Genomic DNA, 26,023 nt, shown 5'->3' on the forward strand with positions numbered 1-26,023 from the left:
TATATGATGAGATAGTGGTAGACACTTTGGTCAAATATTTGTTGAGATCCATCCTTTTATTATTGTGGTTTAAACAGGGATAAAAACCTTCACGAAAGCGTTTACTGAACTTGAGGTTTTCTAAAGAACTTCATTTGGAGACCGGCAAAAAAATTCTGACACTTTATTCTCCCTGAAAAAAATAATAAAGAGAATTCTTTTAGATTTTCTTTTTCAAATAAAAATAATAATAGTGGAATTCTTATGGAAAATATTTATTGCATTAAAAAAAAAGTATTACTTTTATAAAAGCATAATATCGTGAGTTGTATTCAAAATACATATATTGGTCGTTGATTTTCATAAAATGCAAAGAGGATAAAGATAAATTTAACCCAAGAGACAAGACATGAGAGAGAGGAGGATATTGAGAAACGTCCACTTTGAATATAAAATTATTATTCATACACCTGTCGATGAAAATTGCACGCGATGTACTGAAAATTTATTCATATATGAGAGTAAAAGGACTTTGGATTCAATAAGTATTTATGACAGGATATAAAAAACACAATAATTTAATAATCATAATAATAAAAGTGAATTAAAAAGTTTTTTTATTTATTGAATTAGGGGAAGGGGGGCAAAACGGGGTACCCCCAAAATTTTATAGAAAAAAATTTTATATTTTAAATGGTTTTTAAACATTCCAAAATAACTTCTGTAAATATCATTAAGCGTTGCTTTGAATTTTTTTTGTTAAACTTTTTCAAAAATCAATTGTCAGTTGAAAAATATTAATGACGTTTGTTTTATGATAAAAACTATTAAAAATTTTTTTTCTTCTTTTGTATCCAATAAACATGTAAAATATAATTTTTCTTCACGTAAATTACTTACAAAAAAATTCAACTTAATCAAATTCGTTTAAAATCCAGAAATTTTTTTTTTTACCTCTATAGGGGGTACCCCACTTTGCCCGCAGAAATGAAAAATTTTTTTTTTCAACGGTAACTGAAAATTTCTTCTATTTACTTTGAATATCATTAAAAAAAAAAAAGATTTTGCGTATTTGAGTCCTCGAAAACTTGGTATTTCCTTAAGTACCCCCTTTTGCCCCTCCCTCTCCTACTTTTTAATAGATGTATGCCATAAATTAATTAACTTTCACTAATAAGTCACGTATTATACCTAAAAGTAATAATATTTACTTACTTTTTGAAATAATTGATATTAGTTTTGAGGAATCTACAGAAATTAGTAAACTACTTTGCATTAAGTACATAATAGTACTGATTATTGATAACAGATTCCGCTTTTTACTATTATTTATTAATTTTTAATCTTCTGTTTTTTCCGTGAGTACGTCAACCGTAAATTGCAACCGGCCCCAATTACCCCAAGTCACTTTTAATCAGTAAAATTACGTAAATTTTTTTCATTTTCGTTGAGTGAAAAACGTTCCGATCTTCAGGTACATATTCGATTAGTATTTGAAATAGTAATTGATTAATAAATAATTACTGCCGCCCTAAATATTTTTTATGCAACGATAATTTGAAATATTACCATTTACTATTTATTTGTTTGAATAAAAATTTAACATACCACTTAATTAAATTATCCGAAATTTCAAATAAATAGATATCACACAAGTGCATGTCTATATAAAAAAAAATAAATTTTTTCTTTAAAATCCAGATTAAAGCGCGTTTTTTTCATCGCACTCGCGATTTTTTTGTCATGCATCAGCGTAAAAGCAAGTAAATTTATTACCAAGGCAACTAGAGCGAAAATAAAATACCGACAAAAAAATGTCATGAGTGTGACATTTTTTTTTTTTTAATTTTTATTTTTCAAGAATATCACTTATTAATATTTTATTTGATTACATTTATATTCATTTCGTATAACTGTCATTAGTAGCTTTTAAAAAAAATTTATATATTTTTATCTCGCGTAATTATTAACTTGTCAAATCGATATTTGTTCATTTAAACAGCGACTTTAAATAAATTTGTTACATATTCAAATATTAAATTAATTCAATTATTTTTAATTCACTTAAAAATAAATTAGAGCAGTTTCATTTTTTTAATTTGAAAATAAATTATTTCTTTTCGGATAAATTTAAATTTAATAAAGTATTCAAAAGTCTTGTCTGCATATAACATATATGTAAATATATATATGTATGAAGATAAAAATATGAAAAGTTGAAAAATTTGAGCGTGCATATAAAAGTTGTTCACTCTAGTGTACTCCGATATAGACTTTTATATATACAAAAAAAAATATAATTAATTAATAAAATAATTTAATCCTTTTCTCATTCACTGAGTTCTCAACTCCACTATGTTAGTTAGCGTGTAATTTAAGGTTTGTTCTAGTGCATCATCACATGTAGACATTAGTATTTACAACATACTAACTTGTATACACTGAAAACGTTTAGTTTGTATAGAGCATTGTAATTTAACTTAAATACATGACATCTTCATATATATATATATATATATATATATATACATGAATTAATTTAATTTTGAAGACTGGAGTTAAATAGTTACTTAACACAGCAAGTAAAATTTATTTGAAATATTTTTTTGAGAAGAACAACTGCTCAGAAAAAAAAACTTTTTTGGCGCGAAAAATTTTTTGTATTATAAAGGGAAAGCAAAAATAAATAAAGTTTTTGCGTCAGGAATTTTTTTCATTTTTGATTCATAATTCACAAAAATTAGAGTATAGCGAACGCGGGGTAAATTCAGAGCAGGTGACTGTTTATTCCTTTAATCGCGGAGTGAAATTTACTTCTAAAAGATGTTTATTTTAAAATTAAAATTTCAAATCGGAGCGAATGCAGATTGAAATAAAATCCAGATCACTCCGAAATCTCTCAGTTAAAATATAAACTCTATATTTACTCTGTATGAGTAATTTTTTTTTTTGACTCCTTTACTTCGAATAACGGAGTGAATTTGAATTTAAATAAAATCCGTAACTACTGAATTCACTCCCAATTTTTTACAGTAAACGCAAGAAATAATTTTTTGTGTGTAGAAATAATTGATTATTGAATTGAACCGAAAGTTTTATCAATTTCACTATTGAGGCAAAAATGAAAGCGAAAATTATAAAGTAAAAATATAATTACACATGATAGATTTTAATGGAAATAATCAAACCTTATTTCTATAAATAACATGGCGCGATTAGTTTTATTACAAATCCCTTCATGGTACGTCTATTTTCACGGGCTATTAAATTCGTTTGAAGAACGTTAAAGAAGAAGGCCACGGGCATTACTATTGAAGGTTTAAATTCGTCCGTGAATGTGTGGTGTAAAAAAAAGTAATTATTTTATTTAATGTAATTTTTTTATTGTTAACTCGAATCGATACTGGAGTTTAGATTTTAATATTTGAAATTATCCGGGATAATTATAAATTTTTTAACTTTTCGGAGAGAGCGTTAAAAAGGCTGTAGTGATTATTGGATAAAAGACGTTTCGTGTACTTATATGTATAAAAGTAAACGTTAAACTAATTGTAAGTACTTGCTGTTACTGGCAGTACTGAACTCGGCCAGTTTTAAATGAGAACGCTATTATCCTTTATTCTTACAAGTGCGATATTACGTAATCTAATAGACTCATTTTTTTTATCAAACTATTAACATTTTATGGGTATGAGAAGAGAAATATATATACATATATAGATACACATATATTATATAGGAGGGCTGGATTTTATATCAATAAATAATTTTTTCGAATGGATTTAAATTTTAGCGCGAAATTTAAAATTAATTTTAAAAAATTTGAAATTCCTGTGGTTTTATTTTGTAAAGAATTTTATTGCAAATCATATTTGTTACAATAAAATAATTTTCTTATTCTTTTGAAACTTCAGTTCGACAAAAATTCTTTCTTATTATTGATTTTAGCTTTGTCTGTATGATTGATTCAAATTAAATTAATAGTATTGTTGTTGTTTGATCATTTTCAAATTTGTTCTACTGCTGTAAGATCATCTGTATGATTTCATTTTGCCATTTGGCCTATGCCTTGGCATGAAAATTTAATAAATAAAAAAAAAAAAAAAAAAAAATGAGATGAAAATTTTCATGAATTTTTATCCGCGTAAAGAAAAAGATTTATAATGTTCGAGATAAAAAAAGTGAATTTTCCCCTCAGTTTTCCCATAATTCTGGACCCTACACATTTGTAATTTATCAGTAAAATTGAAAAACAATAAAAAAGTCTATTGATTTATTTTATTGCGAGTTATTAAAATCTTTCACTTAATTAAAGACAACGGAAGATCTTAATAAATCTTAAAATAAAATGAAATCAATAAATCATGCAGAGTATCTTTGCCAAACGTTTAATCAAATTAGTACATTTTTAAATTCAAATTTTCCGAATGGATTGAATATTTTATGAGCTTTTATATTTTCCGTTACACCCAAGTTTTTCGACTTGACAATCGACCCAATAATTACTCTGATTACTTAACTACCCAATGCAATGATAATTAGTCGCAATCACTAGAAAAAAAATTATATTATTGGTCTTGTTATATTTTTACACGTTCATTCATGTAAAAACATATCCCATGATAATAAAATATGTCAAATTGGGACAGGTATTGGACATATTAAAAAAAAAAAATAATGATTGGCATATTATCGTCGTCCTGTCGTTCTCTGTCGTTGTGTTCGACGATCCACTCTTCCGGCTTGTATATGTCATCGAAATATAATTAATCGACGTCGAGTCGGCATTCAGGCCCTCTCATCATACGGAAATTGACGAACATCGTGCAATCAGAATTCTAAAGTATACGTATGTAGAGATGACGTTTATTTTGCATAAGCCTTACACATTTATATAGACATCCACTTATATTTATATATTGATTACAGCAATTTATTTGAACAAAAAAAAAAAAAAAAATATATATTCCTTCTTAAATATTTTATTTTTTACATTTTTTTTTACGTTTCCAAAATTACCTGTCATTTTAAAAATTAATAATCAAAGATGGAAATTTATAAGAATAAAATTCAAATTTATAATTTAAATTTCCAACGACAGGACAAATGTCAAATTCATGTCTTATTTTAGACTATGGGATCTCATTAAAATTAAATCTACATATGTCTCATTTTAAATTTAAGACAACGGTCTGAAATTAACCTACACCATCTTGGATTTTTTTTTCTCGTCACGGTAACTCGATTTTTCCAAACACTGTTCTTTTTCTTTTTTTTTATTTTAAGATTTTTTCCCTTAGACCGACAGAATGTCACGCGCATGCATAATGCACACACTGTTCTCTTTCTTACGCGAACAGGATTTCTGAGTAGATTTTTATGAATCTTTTGAATATCAATATTATATTTAATATATTTTTAAGCAATAAATTTTTTTTTTCATATTATTTTTTTTTGGTTAACCGAATTCTTTATTTAAACAAAAAAAAATGAGTTATCAATCATGTCGAAAAAATATCCGATCGGACGTTAAAACTATTAATATTACACACTTATTATCTTGGTGTCCCGGAGATATTAATGATTAAATCTATAATGTGTAGATAATTTTGAGATAGACAACCTCATAAATCAGTTTATTAATTTGAAATTATGAACATGACGTATATGGTAATGAGAAACAAGTTTTGCTGTCAAAATATATACAGTAATATTATTAACATCTAATTAAAAATACATACACCAACAAAAAAAATTTCTTGGCGAAAAAATTTTTACTCACCTCGAGAAAATTTTTTACTATTTCAAGAAATTTTTTGTATTCAAAATTGAGAATAAAAGTTCAATCGACTCAAAAAATTTTCTGTCTTCAAGAAATTTTGAATCGACTCAAGAAATTTTTTGTCTAAGAAATTTTTGATCGACTCATAAATTTGCATCAATAATCAAAATAATTATTTATTAAAATTCAATAAATGTTTTATTTTTATCAATAACTAAAATTAAATTTTTTTTTTAATTTAATTTTATTATTCGCCAGTGATACATTTGCCCGCTTCGCTGACTGTCAAATCAATTTTTAACTAAATAAATTCTCAATTTCATTTTCAATTTACATTTTAAAGTTCTAGCAAAAAAAAAAATCTTTACCTAATAATAAATAACTTTATTAAATGCTTGTCATAGATATTACATATTAATTGGAAATACATGTAATTGTCAGATACGTTATCAGCCTTCTTGTTAAGTAAACGATAACGCGGCATTGAAAAATGAATCCACGGTTAATTTCTTTTGTACTGAAAATTTAAATAAATTTACCAGAGATTTAAAAATTCTAGTCAATATCTCTTACAGCGGATGTTGCTCTTTGTTTTAATTATTTTCATCAACATTTATTTTTAACAAATACGAAAAAAATATATATATATATGAAACAAAGAGATTTAATTTTTATATGCTTGTACGGTTTTCTGTATTTTATCTCAGATAAATATTTTATTCAAATACCAAGTAAAAAAAAAAAAAAAAACAATAATAATAATAATAAATGACATAAAAGATGTGGGTTTTATGCTTACAAAGTCGATAAAGTTTAGTAATAAAGAGATATAAAATAGAAATACTAGTTTTTATTATAAAAAAAAAAATTGTCGAGACCTAAAGTTATTTAACGTTGGTTTAAAAGTCATATGAATTTTTTATATGTAATCTAAAAGTACAAATGTTAAGTATACGTGACATAATAAGAGTATTGCAGACTAGTAAAAGCAATTTTTTTTAAATGATATTGACTTTCTATTTAGCAAATTGTCTAATATACTGAAGTTAGCAGACGTCTAGTAATTTTTGAATTTTTTTTGCAGACGATAAACAAAAAAAAAAATAATATTTTAATAAATTGCACCTGTAGTTTTTAAAATTTTCTACATGTGCATAATTTCATTTTATTTTTTTGCAATTTATTTTTTGAAAAACAAAAGTTAAAAAATTTTCAAATGTCTGCTAACTTCAGGATGATAATTGTCTAACTTAACATTTTTTAGTAGATGATTCTGTGCAATTTTCAGATAGTTATACACTGTAAAAAATTTCGGTGTAAAAATGGACCCGTAGAACTTTACACAGCCGTGTGGTGTGAAAAAAGGTGTAAATTTTCAATCCGTGTAATTTTAACGCGGTGTAATCTAATATTTTTACACCATTCCATGTTACGGGTAATTTCGATTAATGAGCAAACAAACGATCATTTAATATTTTTAACTACTCAATCAATGACTACATTAATTTTAGGTAGATATTAAATAGTATTTTTAACATTTCAATATTTTTATGATCAATTTTTCAACGCAAAATTATCATGAGTTATACATTTACGCGTTTGGCGGATGACAGTAAAGTTAGCAGACATTTGAAATTGAAATAAATTTTTTTCACAGATAAATAATAAAAAAAAACATTTCTAAAAAAATGCACATATAGAAAATTTAATAAACTATACGTGCAATTTTTCAAAAATTTTTTTTAACATTTATTTTTTTGTTAAAAAAAATCTAAATATTGTTGTATGTCTGCTAACTTTATTGTCATGTTTGGCGGTGTAAAAATTTTAAATTCACACCGCCTAAATTTAACACCGAATTTGGTGTAATTTTCGCACCAAAATTTTTACACCGAGACATTTACGCTATATCGGGTCCAAAAAAATTTTTACAATGTATAAGAAAATAAATAATCTTATGGTATTTTGTCGAATTTATAGAATTAACTGATGACAGTATAGTAAAAAAAAAAAAATTTCAATGAAATGGAAAAATAAATAACTGATGACACTAGTACAAACAGGCGTAATTGTCAGATGATAAAATGTGTAAAACATAACTCATTGAAACAGTAAACAATAAATTTGAATTGTTTATAGTAGCGTTGTTAGAGGATTTCGGGCATGGAAATGCCAATAGGGAGCTGATGCCTGTAAACAACTAAGTGGTGAATGGTAAACCAGTACACATTTTAGTATCTTCTGTCTACTAGGGCATCCACTTCTACTTCACTGCATACCACTTGCCTTACTCATATAGTACCACATCTACTAGACTACGTAGCTTTAACTCTAAAAATACATATATATAAATGTATGCATGTATATGTATGGCGGTGATGTACTTTGGAGTAAGCATTTCCCTAGGTAGATTGTAGGATAGGAAATGGTACTAATATTTACCTAGTACTACTCACGATTCTCCTGCATTCACACATCCATGTGCTTACCTACTCACACACGTGCAGATCATGAGTGAAGCGGTTAACGGTGCTTGACGTACGTGTATATATGTATACATGCATGTATGTATTTACTCTCTTGCAACTATGATTTTGTAAACAGCAATTGCAATTATATACTCTTACACTGCATCGGACATTTACTTACACGGAAATCCGTTGATTAATTATTTTCTCATTGTTAAAATATCAACAGTTTTTAATTAATAGTAATAATAATGTGTTTGTAGAAGAGGAATTCGTTTTTTTTATTTTTGAGCCAAAGCGAACACTTCGAAAAAAATTTAATTTTTTCAATAATTTTTGTCAGATGAAAGTTAGGAAAATTGAAAATTTTGAACTTTTTTCGAAATTTCATACTGATAAGTAAGAAAGTAATGGTCGTATTAAAAAAATTTTCAAACAAAAGTTGTAGAAAATTCAATTTTCTAAAAAAAATGTCTCTTGTAATTTTTTCTTAGGACTAATAAGAAAGCCGTAATTTCAAAATTAAGATTTTCATAATTAACCAAATTTTGAATCATTCATTATGAATCTTAATTTTCGAATTACGGTGAAAATATCGATCGTATAAGAAAATCATAAGAGACATTTTTTTAGTAAAATTAAATTTCCTACAACTTTTGTTCGAAAACTTTTTCAATCAGACCAATATTTTCGCCGTAATATCAAAAATTTGAACTACTCATTTCAAAAATAAGGCAAGAATCTTCTCCCTAATGATAAGACTCAGAAAAATCTCTGGAAAAGTGAAAATTTTGACTATTTTTGAATATATAACAAAAGTTCGAAAAATTTGTAATTGATTCAAAATTCCAAGGTTGACATATTGAACTTTTTTCGAATTTTTTTGTTACACGAGAAGTCTTAGATATTTTTTATTGAAATTATTTTAAAAAAAATTTTGGTAGCCCATTTTCTTCGGCGGTTACGTGTTTTTATTTAATTCAATATATATTTATTTATATACAGAGGTCAAAATAGTCAAGTTTTGGGTCTATATTTGAAGATGTGACTTGCGAGATTGCAACGGAAATTGAGAAGAGTAAAATGACGATAAGAAAACGATAGACGTATTGGTATATAAAATATATATAAAATCTGGAGAAAGAAAAAAACATAAAAAATAAAGAAAGAGAGAGAGGTCGGGACGGAAATAGGAAAAGAGATGTGAGGAAGTGTAGTGTATAGAGACAGAGTGGGTGGCATTGACTAGGAGGGTCGGAGAGACAAGATTAGTTTGAGTCGCGCGAGTGCGCGCGTGTGTTCGCGAACTCAATCTACAGCACAAGATTCGGTTTGTAGTTTGTACGTCTAGTCTCACAATATCTAGTAAAGAATGAGCGTGAAAGAGAGCAAGAGAGAATTGGAGACAGTAGGAGATTTGCAATGTGCGGATGAGAATTCTCTAAAGTGAATGAACTTAAATCTCAACGGTATTCAAATGAGATCTGGTAAAATAGAGTAATCAAATATTCACTTGATTATCATCTGTTTGATTTATTTTTGTGAATTATAATTGATGGAAATATAAATTATAAGAAACATTTCATCCGCAATAAATATTAATAGAAATTTCAAAGTCGATCTTGACGTAAGTCGGTCTATTGCTACTGGATATATTTTAGTCCTGAATCTATAAATTATTGCCAATAATATATTTGAATAGAAATTGACATTTTCGATGACATACCAGAGTTCATTTTTATTTTTACTTTCGTACGCAGAAAAAAAAAATTCTAGGCGCGAAAATTTTTTACTCATCTCAAGAAAATTTCTACAGTATGAATTGGAAACGAAAATTTTTTGAAGCAAGAAAAATTTTTTTTGGTCCAAGAAATCATTTTTTTCTATGTACTCAACTAGTTTACATACACAGAAAAAAAAATTCTCGACTGAAGATAAATGTTCTTGATTCAAAAAATTTTTTTGGAAACTTAAATTTTATCAGATTAAGTAGAAATCTCCGACCAAGACAAATTTTCATGGCTCAAGAAAATCTTGACTTGGTTCCCGAAAATGATTGTCTGCAAAATATTTTCTTGACTCAAGATAACTTTTTTTTCTGTGTAATTATAAAAAATTTTAATTAATAATCGAGTACAAAACGATATTTCTATTGACCTAAAAATTATTTCAGTACTTAAAATTAAAGTTAATGACTTACAATAGTAATTAAATCAGTGGATTTTTATTAGAACAGTAATTTACAATATTCAATATTGGCAAAAAAGTAATTTAATTTCCGGCGGGTAGAATTTTTACCCACAGGAAAACGTTGATCATATATTTAAAATAATAAAAATATGTTTTTTTCTTATTGACGAAAGCGCATTAATATGTATATATATATAAATATTAATTTGAGAGTACTTGGTATCGGAAATCCCTTATAACTCTAGCTTTTGAACCACACGTATCATCAGTTCTATATCGTTTTCGATCGTTAGCATTCAACTCGATTTACCAATTATCTATTACATCGGATAACCAAGTTTAGTCTAATGTAATGCGGATTATTATTGCTTCAATAGTAAAATTATTAAGCATTTAAATACAAAAATTTTATTTATATCTATGAAAATAATTCATAACTTTATTTACTGTAATGGAAATTTTATTTTTTATTTTGAATTTGAAAAAAAAATAAAAAGTAAATAAATAAATTGCTATAAGAAAACAATTTAGTGAAAGTTTATAATGTAAACCCATGAGTGATTTTGTTTGTCAAGAGATATAGTTTAGCAACGTTGAAATTGCCTCTCGAAGATCAGTCAAGCTACGACGTAGTGTTTTATCAAAGCTTATGACACTATCATGTTCTCTAGGTGCATCAAAATATCTATCTATCCATCTATCTCTCTTTCTCTATATATAATATATATATATTTATAAATGTATCATTTATGCATACTAGATTTGACAAGGCGGAAATGCGTGATGGATAAATTTTCTATACAATAATAATAATAATAATAATAATAATAATAATAATAATAGTAATAATAATAATAATTGTATAGATGTACTTAACAAAAGCTAAAATAATAATAATTATTATTGCGATTATCATACAAATTTATATATGAAACACTATTTCCTACGCAATTGAACTTCAAAGCTCGTAATCCAACAATAATACCGTTCTTAATTACTTTCTGCTTCCATAATATATGTGTCATATATTCGAGTAGCATAAATTAATTTATTTTAAAAATCTCTTGAAATTAATATTGATAACTAATTACTCTGGTCTGTTAAAAATCGGGAATCAGTTCGGAGTGGTTACGGATTTCATTTAAATCCGAATTCATTCCGCCACTTGGGGGTCCCGGAGTAAAAAAAAAATCACTATGAATCCAGAGTAAATAGGAAGTTTATTTTTCCAGCAGAGTGATCTAGATTTTATTTAAATCCGCATTCGCTTCAATGGTGACACGACCGATGATTCAAAGACAGTTGATCCCTGACAAATAATACTTGCGATGATTGATTCGCCGATAACTGATCTACTCGACAATTTACACTGATAGAAGGATTTGTTTGTATTTAATAAATCAATTTATTAAAATTTTTTTCAGATATTTTTTTGGGTGGAAAAAATATTTTTTTACTATTAACAATATTCGTTAGTATTAACAAAATCTATTTTTTATGAGAACAAAATTTTTGTAACTATTAAGAAGCTTTAATATATTGAAAAAAATATTTATTTCCACCAATTAAGATTTGTTAATAGTTAAAAAATATTTTGTTGGTGGTCGGTGTTGATAGATGGCTATACTTAACGTGTAGTTGTAAAAATATATATATGTATATACATGATTTTCATACGATAAGTTGCTTATTATTTTATACTTTGTGGAAAACAATTAATAAAATGGAAGCTTTGCTACAATCGTGGGATTTAAGTGAGTTATACTCGATTTTTTGTAATAAGTTGACAGTTATATATAAGGTATATTCAGTAGCATCAGTACTTAACCTATTCATTGTCTTGTCATCCTATTTTAATTTTTATATTCCGTTTCTAAACTTAACACTAAATTTATGAATTTACTTTTGTATTCCCACTCTAGTAAACCATATAACTGACTTTGAAATCCTTGGTGAATTCCTTACTAAAACTCGAGAAGAGACCCAAAAAGAAATAATCCCTAGTGTTAGTTTACGACTTCGTTTAAATAAAAAATATAATGAATATGTAGGTTTCTTTTTTATTTTACAACTATTTATTTTTTTAAATTCAATTCATTATTCTCAAAAAATTATTTCAAATAATTTTATTATTGATAAATAATTTTATTTTATTTACAGATTTCCCATCACGAGAAGATTAATGTAAAACTTTTCTAAAAATAATAAGAGGAATTTTTTAAATATTAATAATCCAGTGTGTAAATACTAATAAATGATTTATTAAATATTAATAAATCATTTTTTATATGTTAATAAATCATTTGTTAAATAGTAATAAATATTTGGTTAGCACAAAAAAATCGCTGCTAATAAATGATTTATTAACTGTTAATAAATATTTGTTAAGGACCTATCCTCCAATAAATTATTTATTAAATATTAACAAATCTTTTTAAATACAAAAAAATCCTTCTATCAGTGTATCCATACACAATTTGTGTGTGAGTATATTTTAAAAGTTACACGCACACAAAATTAGTGAAGAGAAAAAAAAATATACATATAGGGTAAGAGCACCAGTACCCAGCCCCAAACCAGTAGCCAGCCACTTCATTTTAAATTATATCTATATATATTTTGAGCCAATGTTAAAGTATATGACCGGCTGGCTACTGGTTAGGGGCTGAGTACTGGTACTCTTACCCTATATAATATAAAAAAGTTTGTCCTGTAAGCTAGATGTCGGCGTATAAATTGTCGGTATATATATTGTCGCGATATATTATCAAATTCTCTCCGGATTTGATTCGCATTTACTCCGCAAATTTTTCTCAGTGTCATCACATAAACTTTATTATAATAAATTTCCAATAGTAATTTATTAATTAATACACAATTTGATCAAATTTTCTTTTTTTTTAAATAGTTTTTATTTCAAAAAATACATTAAATGATTATCAGTACATATTCTTGTATTTATGACACGTTTTGCGTGAATTTACAATTTATTCTATTTGCCATCTATAATTGAAAGGTATATTTATATATGTTAAAATTTTCCAAACAAAGTAACTAATAAATAAATATACATTTAATATTTAAAGCTTACATATGTGTATTATATTGGAATACAAAGTTGAAATGAATACCAACTGAATGCGACGAATTCTTAATGGGTATAGAGTTTTCGATGTTGAATAAGCTATCGCAGTTTGAATCCCAACGTCACTCTGTCAAATTATCTTCTCTATATGGTGAATTTACTCGGTTGTACTGTGGAATAATTTATCATGAAACTCGAGGGTTTCATATTCGTGATCACGTTCTATTTCCATGCGCAACGAATAAAATATGATCGTCTGTAAAATCTAAAAATATATGTAACAGCGCCGATAATTATTTCTATACTTTTTTTTCAGTCAATTCCATCACTTTTCCATCATTACATACAGCAGCTTATCATTTATACATTTACCCATGACCTTCGACATAAAAATACATCTAAATAAATTTTTACTCTCCCCAATAAAATTTTTACTTCCCCTAAGAAATGTTTGCATTTTGAATTCCCTCCTTTTTCTATCTAAAATTTTTCAAAGTTCGAAGTATAACTATTCATTCGTTCAGGATTTTGAGATCTTACTTACACGGAAAAAAAATGAACTGTATAAATTGAGAATGACAAGTAATATAATGATAAAGTTATCAGTAAATACCGTCATTCTAAATAGTAATTTTTTCATTCATGATTAAAACGTGAATAATTACAGGATAAGTATGAAAATTTATTGTCTATGCAAGAAAAATTACTATTTGAACTTTAAAAGTCGTAACTGATACTCAGAAAATAGACGACACGTATTAGAAAATTTACTATTTGAATGTTAAAATTCCTCATATTGACAACCGGGTTCCGGGTTATAATTACAAATAGTAATTTTTAAAGTTTATTTTTTTCCATGTATGATTTAAAATCGATAAATTATTCGCAATTAGACCTCATTGTTCTCATTGAGGATTTTGAGTACTAAACTATAATTTGTGTTTTGACTCGGGTTGGAACCGAAAATTTTCTCGCTAAAAAAATTTATATTTTAATTTCATAAAGCGAAATTTTTCTCGTTCCAAGAAATCCTTTTTTTCTGTGTACACAAAATATCATGTAAGTCATCATGTAGATCACTGATAGGTTTTTTTTTCTGTGTTAACTCAAACCGCCGACGAATAATTCGCAGAGATTTACTATCGTTCCGTGAAGTGGTTAGTATGCATCCCATACGACCAAAGGGGGCTGAAGGAGGCGTATCACCCGTTTTCGTCTTCTACTACTAACTCTATGCTACTCCACCATATCCTATATATAGTTACTCTAAAGAGTTACTATATATCCTCCTCAGTACACACACCCACACAAATTCATATAACTAAAGCACTCTAACCAGAGAATCAGAATGGAACCATGATTTTCCTTGGATGTCTCTATCTTTCGTCTCTTGTATTCTTGTACACTTGTACTCTACACCTTGTTCTCGACTAATAACATAAATATTAACTAATTTGTAATTCATATTACATAAAACTAACTAATAATCAAATATAGGATTTCAATATCAACGGAATATTTGATATGAGAGAGGTAAAAAAGATATGAAAGAAAGAGAAAAAAATAATCTTTAGAATTTAGCCGTCTTTTCATCGCCTTTTTCCATTTCTCGATCTCATCCTCTTCCCGTCCCTCATAGGTAGACAACAAGAAAGGGCAGCATCCGGTGCAGCTCACCCACGGGACATTGGAGATGACGAAAAAGAGAAAACCTCAGTAAAGTACGACTCTATACCTCTTCAGCTTTCTCACTGCCTTGGGAAAACCTCACGTTTTCCATCGTCTTTTTATTTATTTTTTTCTCCTTAAATTTTTTTTATTTTTTATACTTATTTCTTTTTATTTCTTGCTATACGTTCCTCTTGCTTATTGAGAGAAGACCCTATCAGACCGCCTACCTCAACTACGACTCAAAGGAGCCGTGAAATAGAACTAAACATATAATAAGAAAGAGTAAACCAAGTGAGAGGTATTCTATGCATTTTAAAAAGCCTTCAGTCGACACGAATTACCCGCGAAAATACTCGTCTCATATATTATATATTTTATATTGTTTTATTTTAAATATTTTTTATTTTACCCTTAATACGAAAAACATCAAAATAATTTTTTTTATTTTCTGTACACAGAAAAAAATTTTGCATTATAAATTGAAAACAAAAATTTTCTTAAGGCGCGAAAAATTTTTTTAACTTCCCGCTAAGAAAATTTAAAATTTTCAAAAATTCGGGAAGTTATTGGTTTCGGTCCGATTTTTGAATTTCTAAGAGATCTTGGCGTTTTGAGGTTCTAGGAAGCTATTCTGACTAAATTCAAGATAATGTCTGAGTGTATGTATGTATGTGAAAAAGCTGTGAAAAATTAAGCTCAATTGGTACGGCTCGATCAGAGATATTCCAAAAATAAGATTTTTTCAAAAATGTTTTTTTTTGATAACTTGTAATGTACTCGATGGATTGATTTCAAAATCGACTGGGCTCTAAAACTTTATAAGCCGCGTCGAATGCCACCTCAACCTTAGAAATCGGTTCATTCGTTTGAAATTTCTCAAAAACGACTCGATAAATCAATTTGAAAATTTGATCCGCTTTAGAACTTGATAAAACGCGTTGATTGCCACCTCAACCATCTCAATTGGTTAATTTGTTAGATATCGTTGATGAAAGAAATAGTAAACAACTTTTTTTCGAAAACAACGGCCTACAAAAGTATTTTCGAGCTCGAAGAGCTTGAAAATCTACTCTCAATTTTATTTTCGAGCTCCTTGAGCTCGAAAATAGCGGGAAGTTTTGAGGCTGGCCCGCAGGGTCAACCGATAGACCAATTTTTTTTATGGGTATGGATTTACAAAAAATTACGTCAGTGTTAAAATCCATAGCGACTTTAAAAAAAATTAAAATTAATACGATTTTTGTTAGTATTTTCGATTATTTTTTATACTCCACTTTTATCATTTTTCCGTCTGCAATTATAGAAACACCAAATGAATATTAAAAAATAATTATAAATTAAAATTATCGAGATGTAAAATTAATTATCACTATTTTATTTTATTATTGAACATGAAAACCCAATTGATTTATTCTGTCATCGTTTAGAATTCATTAAATAATTTACTATACATCTAATATAAATTTTATACAATTTATAAGAGGAAATCGAATATATACTAACGCGATAACTGAAAAATTCACTCGACAATTGATTAGATTGATTTTTAAAATAAACTACTGATTTTTTTTCAGGATTATTTTCAAAAAAAAAATAATAAATAAATAAAATAAGCGCGCAGTGAGATTTTCATACCTGAAGAATATCCTGAATGCGTAGTTTTTAAATTCTAGATCAGTAAACAGATTGAAAACTGTTCGCATTCAGAGCCAAATCGCTTGGGGATTATGTGTATGTAACAAAATATACACTTATATATCCATATCAATATATATGTATGTCTATATCATACTTTATGTATACATATAAAGAGGCATTTACGAGAAATGCGTTGGGAATAACGTTATGCTCCTTGAAATAGAATAGGGAGAAGTGATTGCATTGAATGCAAAGCCATAGTACCAGAATAATCCGCATAAAATAAATCTAATAAATATCGGAATCTAACATATTCCTAATGTATACTTAAACAAGAATTTTTCTTCTTTACAGAAAGAATATGACGACATTACAAAAATTTCATCTACAAATATCGAGATTAGAACTTTATCCAAAGGATTCAAAAGTTGTCGATCAACTTCTTCATGAAATGGCGACAAAACCAATAATTCATGTTGGTAAGTTTATTAAATTTCTTGAATTTATGTATACATATGACTGCCCCACTCCACATTTTTGAAAAAATGATTTTTTTTTTTATTTCCTGTTAGTAATTGTCGTAATACATACACCAAAAATTTTTTGGGACAGACGCTTGAAATCTACGACATTTAGCGTCTATAGCCGGTAGCTAAAAATATTAGGTAAGATACAGCTGGTAAGAAAGATACCTAATCGTTCTAATAGTGACGTCATCATCGGATCAAAAAATATTTTTTGGTTACATGTGCAATAGCAAACGACTAAAAAATATCGGAGTAACTTAACGAGCCATCTTGTGACAAAATTTATTATCATTTTAATTCGTAAACTTTCCGACTTCTCTCTAATTTTCAACAAATACTCAAAACAATCTTACCAAATAAATAAACGCGGATTTATAACCTGCCATTTATAGGCACTAAATGTAGTAAATTTCAAATATCTGTGGCAAAAACTAATGGATTTATCTAGTACAATCGAGTCAAACACGATCGCACTCGATAGATAAACTACTATTATGTCTGAAAAAGGTTCTCGAAGACTACACGGTCTGCTCGGTGTGAAATATCAAGCGGTGTACTTTCAACACGATATGAATGCGATGTAAATTATTTTAAAATAAAAATTAAATCCGTAGTGTCGAAGTAATTGACAGTTTTAATAAAGAACTATACGTCTACACCATTGGTGGTGTGAATGTTCCAATTCACAGTCCATTTAACATCGTGCGTCATGTAACTTTCACATGGCAGTGTTGAAAATTTTAACACCAAATCATCTACACCACTCGAAATTTTTGCAGTGCATTGTTTCTTTGGTTTACATTTTTCTTTATATTTTTCAAAATTTCAAGTTATAAAAGGTGTCGCACAAAACCGCGATATTAAAAAAAGAATGTAAAAGAGAACAGACACTTGTAAGAATTAAGATAAATAGTATATTACACACCGAGGGAAGAAAGAAGGACATTCCAAACTGGGTCTATAATTGCCTATTTTAAACCGAAGGTGAGTTCTGTCTTTCTCCGTAGTGTGCATACTGTGAAACATTCCCAATAAATTTTACTATAGGTGCATAGTAACACCGGACTATAAGAAAACTGGTACAAAATTTACAAGTGTTCCATAGTAAACCTATGCGCACAGGCCACAATCGTGTAGTCTGCGAATACGTTTACTATAAGAGACTTGTAAATTTTGAACCAGTTTTCTTATAGTCCGGTGTTACTATGCACCCATAGTAAAATATATTGGGAATTTTTTACCAGATCTGCACCTAAGATTTTAAATTTCTGACTCTGTAGGAAGAATGCGCATTCGCTAATTTTTATCATTTCTTTTCTCATAAAAAAAAATATCAACTTTTTTCCCTCTAAACAGGGCAGGATTATAAATTTTTAAGCGCAGGTATGGTGAAAAAAAAATCTAAATACGCAGATATTGTCATTCAGGATAAAATTTCTTTTACTTGAATGCATGGAAAAAATATTTTTTTTTTGTAAGATGGAAAAATGACTTTTTTTAACTTTACTGTGGTTTATAAAATGTTCTACTGAAAATAACGAAATATATATATTTATATTTATTTATTTAGTTAGTTATAGAAATAAATTGAAGTAATTGTAGTTATTAAAAGATCGGAAGTTGATAATTTATTTTATTAAATTTGTCTGGAGTGTAGGAGTGTAGGAGTGGACTAAGTGCTCACAGTACATTTATCAAATGACAAATTGTCATATCAGATCTGTTGGATAACTCCCACTAAGACCATTAATCTCTATACTTATATTGTACGCATTACAATGTATATACATAGTATATTATTATATGTCGTATACTATACACTTAAGTAGTCCTGTATTAACTTTAATATCAGTTATTATTTCTCATATCCTTGGTACAAAACTTGAAGACAATTCTAGCTCGTGCAGTAAATTTTGATCGATAAACTTACTCGGATGTCAAAGACGAACAATGAGAGAAGACAGAAATAAATTACAGCCCACGCATTATTTCGCTACTTAAACAAGTTATTATTACGGAAATAATTAAAAAATTTATTGACTCAATTCGATAAGAAAATAATTTTATATTCAAGAAAAACGGGGTACGACGACCCGCCTGAGACAGTAATTATTTTTCACAATCGATGTCGGGCAGATGACACTCTCATGGATATCTATCAAGAGAGGGCCGTAATTTTTTTTCTGTTGAGCATAACTCAACAAAATATTAAAGTTTTTTGTTCATTATGATGTCCTGTAGTAGGAAAAACCCAAAAAAGTCCTAAGAAAGATTTATTTTTTGAGTTCAGTTCCATATGATGGTGGGTGGAGACGGTTCTCTATGAAGAGTGACACGTAACTTTGGTCCTGTTAGGAATAACCCATCACAATATAAACGTTTTTTGTTCATTATGATATCCTCTAGTAGAAGAAACCAAAAAAAAAACCAACGAAAAATTTTATTTTCGAGTTTAGGCCCGTTTGACAATAAGTGAACATGGGGGAAGATGCCTCTGTCATGGCATTCTGTGTAGAGAAGCCCGTAACTTTGCTTCTGTTAGGAATAACCCATCACAATACAAACGTTTTTTGTTCATTATGATGTCCTCTAGTAGGAAAAACTCAAAAAAGTCCTAAAAATAATTTATTTTTCGAGTAAGCGACGTCGGACATATACGGGCAGATGCAGGCAGATGACTGTCTATGTCTCTAAGAAGAGTAGCTCGTAACTTTTCCCCTGTTGGGAATAACTCAACACAACATCAACGTTTTTTGTTTATTACGATGTCCTCTAGTAGGAGAAACCCAGAAAAGTCCTGAGAAAAATCTATTTTTCGAATCTAGACCCATATCAGAATAAATGAGGATAAATGAAGACAAATGAGGATGACACTTTCTATGTTTTTCTGTGAAGAGTAACCCGTAACTTTGTTTCTGTTGGAAATAAGTCCGCATAATATAAACGTTTTTTGTTCATCATGATGTCCTCTAGTAGGAAAAACCCAAAAAAGTCCTAAGATAAATTTATTTTCTGAGTTCAGATCCATATGAGGGTGGGTGGAGATGATTCTCTATGAAGAGTAGCTCGTAACTTTTCTCCTATTGGGAAAAACTCAACACAATATCAACCTTTTTCGTTCGTTACGATATCCTCTAGTAGGAGAAATCCAAAAAAGTCCTGAGAAAATTCTATTCTCGGATCGCGGAACAATTTTTCTCTGCCCTCCGGCCGGAAAGTGGCAACTTTCGAGCCGCTGTCCTGAATGAAGTTGCAACTTTCCGGCTTCGTCGAGCAGAAAAATAGTATACGCACCTTGGCCAGTAAAAAAGAAAGCCTCAGACCACATGTTTGTCAGCCTCGGCTTCACCTCGGCCAACAATTACATGTGCTCTGAAGCTTTTCTTATTTTACTGGCCTAGGTATGTAATATACTATTACTCAAAATGCAGTGATGCTTCACTACATCCGGTCAACTGTCGTGCCCCGGTCTTTCCTACGTCACCAAAATTTTTCAACCAAAAGATATCCCACTCATTCACCAATAAATTTATTATGATCCCACTATTAAACCATTTTCTTGTGATTTCAACCTTAAAAATTCTCATTTACAATTTGAATTAAATTTCAAACCTTAAAATTATTTCCTCCATTAAATCATTTAGTTCATAATTAATAACTATGCTACGGGATGTATCAATTAGTTCTTCTCATCCATTATTACTTACCATTGTAACATTGGCTTCAAAAAATATAATGAACAAAAATAGATTTTTCAAAGATCGTCTAGACTCCGTAATTTTTTGAAAAATGTATTAAAGAGTTTTTTAAACATTAACAAGATGCTAATACTAGTAAAGACATAAAATAATAAAACCTTTTAAAAGACGGAATTGGAGCACGAGCTCATTATAAATTATATTTTTCATAATTAAATTTCTATGAGTCTAGACAAATGTCGGTTGTTAAATATCACGCTAGGTCTATTTGAATGTCATTTATTATTCAATAATCACCTGAAAACTTTTTTAAATTACTCTTATTTCCCAAATTTTATCTCTACATATTTAACTTTATGTCAATTAATTTATATTTAATTAAAAACAAACAGATTTACAATCAAAATTAAGTATTCTAATTAAACGATTTATTAATTTCAGCCCAAAAAGAAGGCGGGACGCAGCTGAAATTAGTGATTGATTACCCCGACGATTTACAAGCATTATTTAAGCCAATGAGGTGAGTAATTAGTACTAATACTTAATGATTGTACACTAAGACATAAAATATTAATTTAGTAAGCAAAGCAAAAGGGAATAATCAATGGTACCTCGTTATCAAGATCGAGGTCAGAAAATAGTTTGAAGTGAGTCTTTGATCGTAAAGGAAGCGACGAATCAGCCTCTCAAAAGAAGTCTCTATTTCAATCTCTTTTGTAAACCCTCCAATGAAAAAGATGTGATTTTTAGTCTGAACAGAAGCTTATTCATTGAAATATATAAAAAATTTATTGAAATATAAGTACAGGTACAAGTCTTTTATAAACTACGGGTAAGAAAGTTTAGAATAGCTTGTACGTGAGGTATCTTGTTGCTTGTTCTTTTGTACTTTGCATTAATAATGACAATAATTATTGAGTAGCTGTGCTATGATTGCTGCAAGTTGCAAGTAATCAAGAGGAATATTTAAGTGCCACCGAACTCGATCATTTCTCTCTCTTGAGTGCTCTTATACCACCAGCTACTCCGGGACGTTCACTTATGTAATTGTCCTCGTAATCCCATCATACTCTAGGCACGATTCTCTTCATTGAAACATCTATAAACCCTATATATATATATATATATATATATATATATCTAGATATATAGATCCATACCCATCACATATCCCACGAGTCATCAAAATTGACAGTTCTCTTGAGACATTTCCACACTAATTGTTAGTGTTGAATTAATAATTATTGCCTAGCAATTAAATTTATTTATTATTTAAAGATTAATTATAATTTTTGGGGCATTTTGAGACAGTGTCCTTCACTTTTTGGAAATATGCAATGACTTTAAGCTGTAATAATTGTATTAGTACAGTGTAAAAATTTGGGTTCGCGGATCAAATCTGGAGTGAATGCGGAGTTAAGGTGAAGCTGGTGATTGTTTATTTATTTAATTCCGGAGGGAAATTTACTCCAAGGGAAGTTTATTTTAGTATTAAATTTCCGGATTTGAGGAAATGCGGATTTAAATAAAAATCAGATATTTCCGAAATCACACGGCTGGAAAAATAAACTCCTTATTTACTTTGTGTGCAATTTTTCCTTTACTCCATAGCTTTGAGGTTCCCCGAGTCAGAAAACAGATTCTAGTTTAGTCCTCAAAAGCGTCAATTCCTTTGATAGTTTATTTGCCGCCCAGAAAGTAACTCTACTTTAGTACTCAAAATCCTCAATGAGAACTATGAGGTCTCAATGCGAATAATTTATCGATTTTGAATTATAATTAAGACCTCAAAATCCTCAACGAATGAAAAGTTATACTTCGGACTTTGAAAAATTTTAGATAAAAAAGGGAGGGGAGAGAATACGTCTAATGAGACATTTGAGGTTCAAATGCGGATAAAATTATTCCTTTATCTTTTGAGTATTTTGAGGCTCTAATCCGGATTATATTATTCCAGTTTAGTCCTCAAAATGGTAAAATTGGTCGTAACTATTATTTTGAGGACTAAACTAGGATGACTTTCTATACTGCTGTCAATCTTAAAATTCTAAATTGATCCTCAAAAACCTCATTGAGAACTTTGAGACTTAAATCCAAATTTGTTTTTTGACTCGGGTCCGTACCTAATGAACTTCGGAAATTTGAACTTTGAATAATTTAGTATTTCTTTCATCAAAAATAATTTTTTTTTTAATATAATTATTTTTTTACCAATAAACTTTGATTTATTTATAACTTCTTCATCATCATCATCATCATCATCATCATCATTAATATTTATAAGAATATTAATAGGTTGTTTCATTCATAAAAGTTCAAATTATCAAGTTCAATTTTCGAAGTTCATTAGGTCGGTCACCAGCTTTGAGTAACGGAATGAATTCGGGTTCAAATAAAATCCTAATCACTCCGCTGAAGAAATAAACTCCATATTTGCTCTGTCTGCGGAGTGATTTGATTTTTGACTCCGGAACTCAGAGTGACAAATTTAATTCGGGTTTAAATAAAATCCCAATCATTCCGCTGAAAAAACTTAACTCCTTGTTTGCTCCATATAAGAAGTGATTTTTCTAGGAGTATTTAAATAAAATCCGAATTCACTCCCAATTCTTTACAAATCATTAAATCTTTTTAAAAAATGGGGGCACTGTCTGAGAATGCCCTAAAATTATTTTTAATAAATTTGTAACTTTTGTAAGGTTAAAATTTTACTTATTCAATAGGTCGAACGTCGATAATTTATTATTGAAAAAACTAAAATTATAAAAGGGCATAATTTAAAATAGACTTTTTTATATATTCCGTGACATGCTAAAATTATTTGTGCCAATTGAGTTCATTTATTAATCACAACCGATAACCAATTAATTGATAAAACTTGTCAGGCTTATTGAATTATTTGTTGGAGAATTGAAAAATATTTCTAGCAATTTTACATTTATTATACTTTGCAAGACTCAATTTTTTAAACCGATAAACTGAGTTATTTATAAAAAAATGGTTAATAAAAATCACGAGACGCATCAATAACTGAAGTCTTATCTAATCACTTAGTTTGCTTGGGTAAAAAAATTCTTGCGAATTCGGGTCGATCGTATGATAGAATCGAATTACATTAAGCTAATGCACTTGTGTCATTTCATATCAATCTCACGAAAGAATTATTTTACATTTTTATTTTTTTTCATCTATCATTACTATCATCATTGTTTTCATTTTTTTATCTGTCAAATCATAGCGACTGAAATTCAATTGAATTGACATCTAGTTCATTTTTTTTTACTCTTTAAATAAAATTTTCAATAAACATTTCAATGAATTCAAATAAAAAAAAATTACCGCGAAAAAAAAGTAATATCTTGACAGCGCAATTTTTTAAATTTTACAAGTGTTTAGCGGAAAAAAAAAGTTCATTCATTTAGTAAATTCAAACAATATATCATAACAAACTATTCCCGGATGGACATGTATGTGTGTGTGCGTGTGTGAACTTTTTTTGTCCGACGATATCTTTGGATGGAATGAACCGATTTGAACATTCTTGGTAGCAATCGAAAGGGCTCAACAAGACTTAAAACTGATAACATTTTGAGTCAAATCGGCTAAGTGGTTCATAAGTTATACGCAAAAAACCAAAAACAAACAAAATTTTCAATTTTTATTCTTCGTATAACTCGTAAACTACATGACCGATCTGCCCCAGAGTCTAATCGGTAATTGTTTACAATCACGTGTAAAAAAAATTTTTTTTTCAAATTGTTTGTTATTAAATTTACTACCTTAAATAAATTTTACAAAAAAAAAACATATGATAACTGAAAAAAATTTTTTTTTACAAAATTTTCAACAAAAACATCAAAAATATGTATTTTCACACGTTATAAATTGAATTTGCTAATACATAATCAAATTTTCATGAATTAATGAATTCATATCTTCAAATGCGCCGAAAAGTAGAATATTTTCAAAAAAAAAAGAGTTTAAAAATATGTATTTTTCGATTTTTTATTGCCAAAAATAGGTGGAGCCGTGATTGTAAACAATTACCCCCTATTTTGAAAATTTGAAAATTTCTTAGCGGGAAGTTTAAAAATTTCACCGCGAAAAAAAAGTAACACCTTAATAGCGCAATTTTTAAAATGTTACAAGTGTTTAGCTGAAAAAAAAGTTTAATCATCTATTAAATTCAAAAAATATATCATAGCAAATTGTAGAAATATTATAATACATATATATTTTATATATGGGAAAATTTCCACCATCTGCTCCTCTGAGGAATCTACAGACAAGTAGTGCTCTATATATATATATTGTGTAGCGTAGTTTTGAAAGTTTTGCTGGCCAAAGATTTTCGAGATAAGTGGCAGAGGCAAAGCTACCAAATGGAGACTCACTATCCCGAAGAAAACCACAAGAAAATGGCTTAAACTCTGTAATAAGTTGGGCAATAAGTTGCTGTGGAAAAGTTTCTGTATCCTGGGCCATATTTGAAATTGCCCGCGTACATTTATACATAACTGCATCTATATCTATATCTATCTAGCATATACATTTGTAAATATATATATAGTTTTATTCACGCTCTCTGTACAACACGTTTCCATTGCAACTCGCGATATTTCTCATTACACACGAAATTGCCCTGAGAGAAGTCTCTCAGCACTTGCATTTATATCGACCACTGACTTTACTCCCCGAGTCTCTTAAATATTCAAACGCCGGCGGCAATCTTTTTAGCTGTTCTATCTTCCTAATTTTTCCATTCTTCAATTCTCTGTTTAAATTTTTTTCCGCGATAAAAAAAAAATTTGAATAAAAACGCAAACAAAATTCTCGCTGATTTAAATATTATATTATTTAATGCACAATTGTTATTTAGATTGAATTATTAAATTTTTCTGTTGTGTTATGGATGGAAAAATAAAATAACAAGATAAAGAGGTGTATAAATTATCATGATTTAGGAAGATCAAGTTGTTCGTTAG

General features: G+C 28.5%; 1 protein-coding gene across 1 annotated transcript in view; it reads left to right on the forward strand.

Annotated features, from left to right (window-relative positions):
• The window catches only part of LOC130667006 (extracellular serine/threonine protein CG31145), a 49,895-nt gene that overhangs the window by 15,896 nt on the left and 7,976 nt on the right, over positions 1–26,023 (forward strand). Inside the window, exons 2-3 of the mRNA XM_057468374.1 lie at positions 17,168–17,292; positions 21,480–21,558. Of these exons, the coding sequence (XP_057324357.1) occupies positions 17,168–17,292; positions 21,480–21,558 (204 nt within the window). The remainder of the gene's footprint in view (positions 1–17,167; positions 17,293–21,479; positions 21,559–26,023) is intronic.

Source organism: Microplitis mediator, chromosome 4, assembly GCF_029852145.1.
Source record: "Microplitis mediator isolate UGA2020A chromosome 4, iyMicMedi2.1, whole genome shotgun sequence".
NCBI lineage: Eukaryota > Metazoa > Arthropoda > Insecta > Hymenoptera > Braconidae > Microplitis > Microplitis mediator.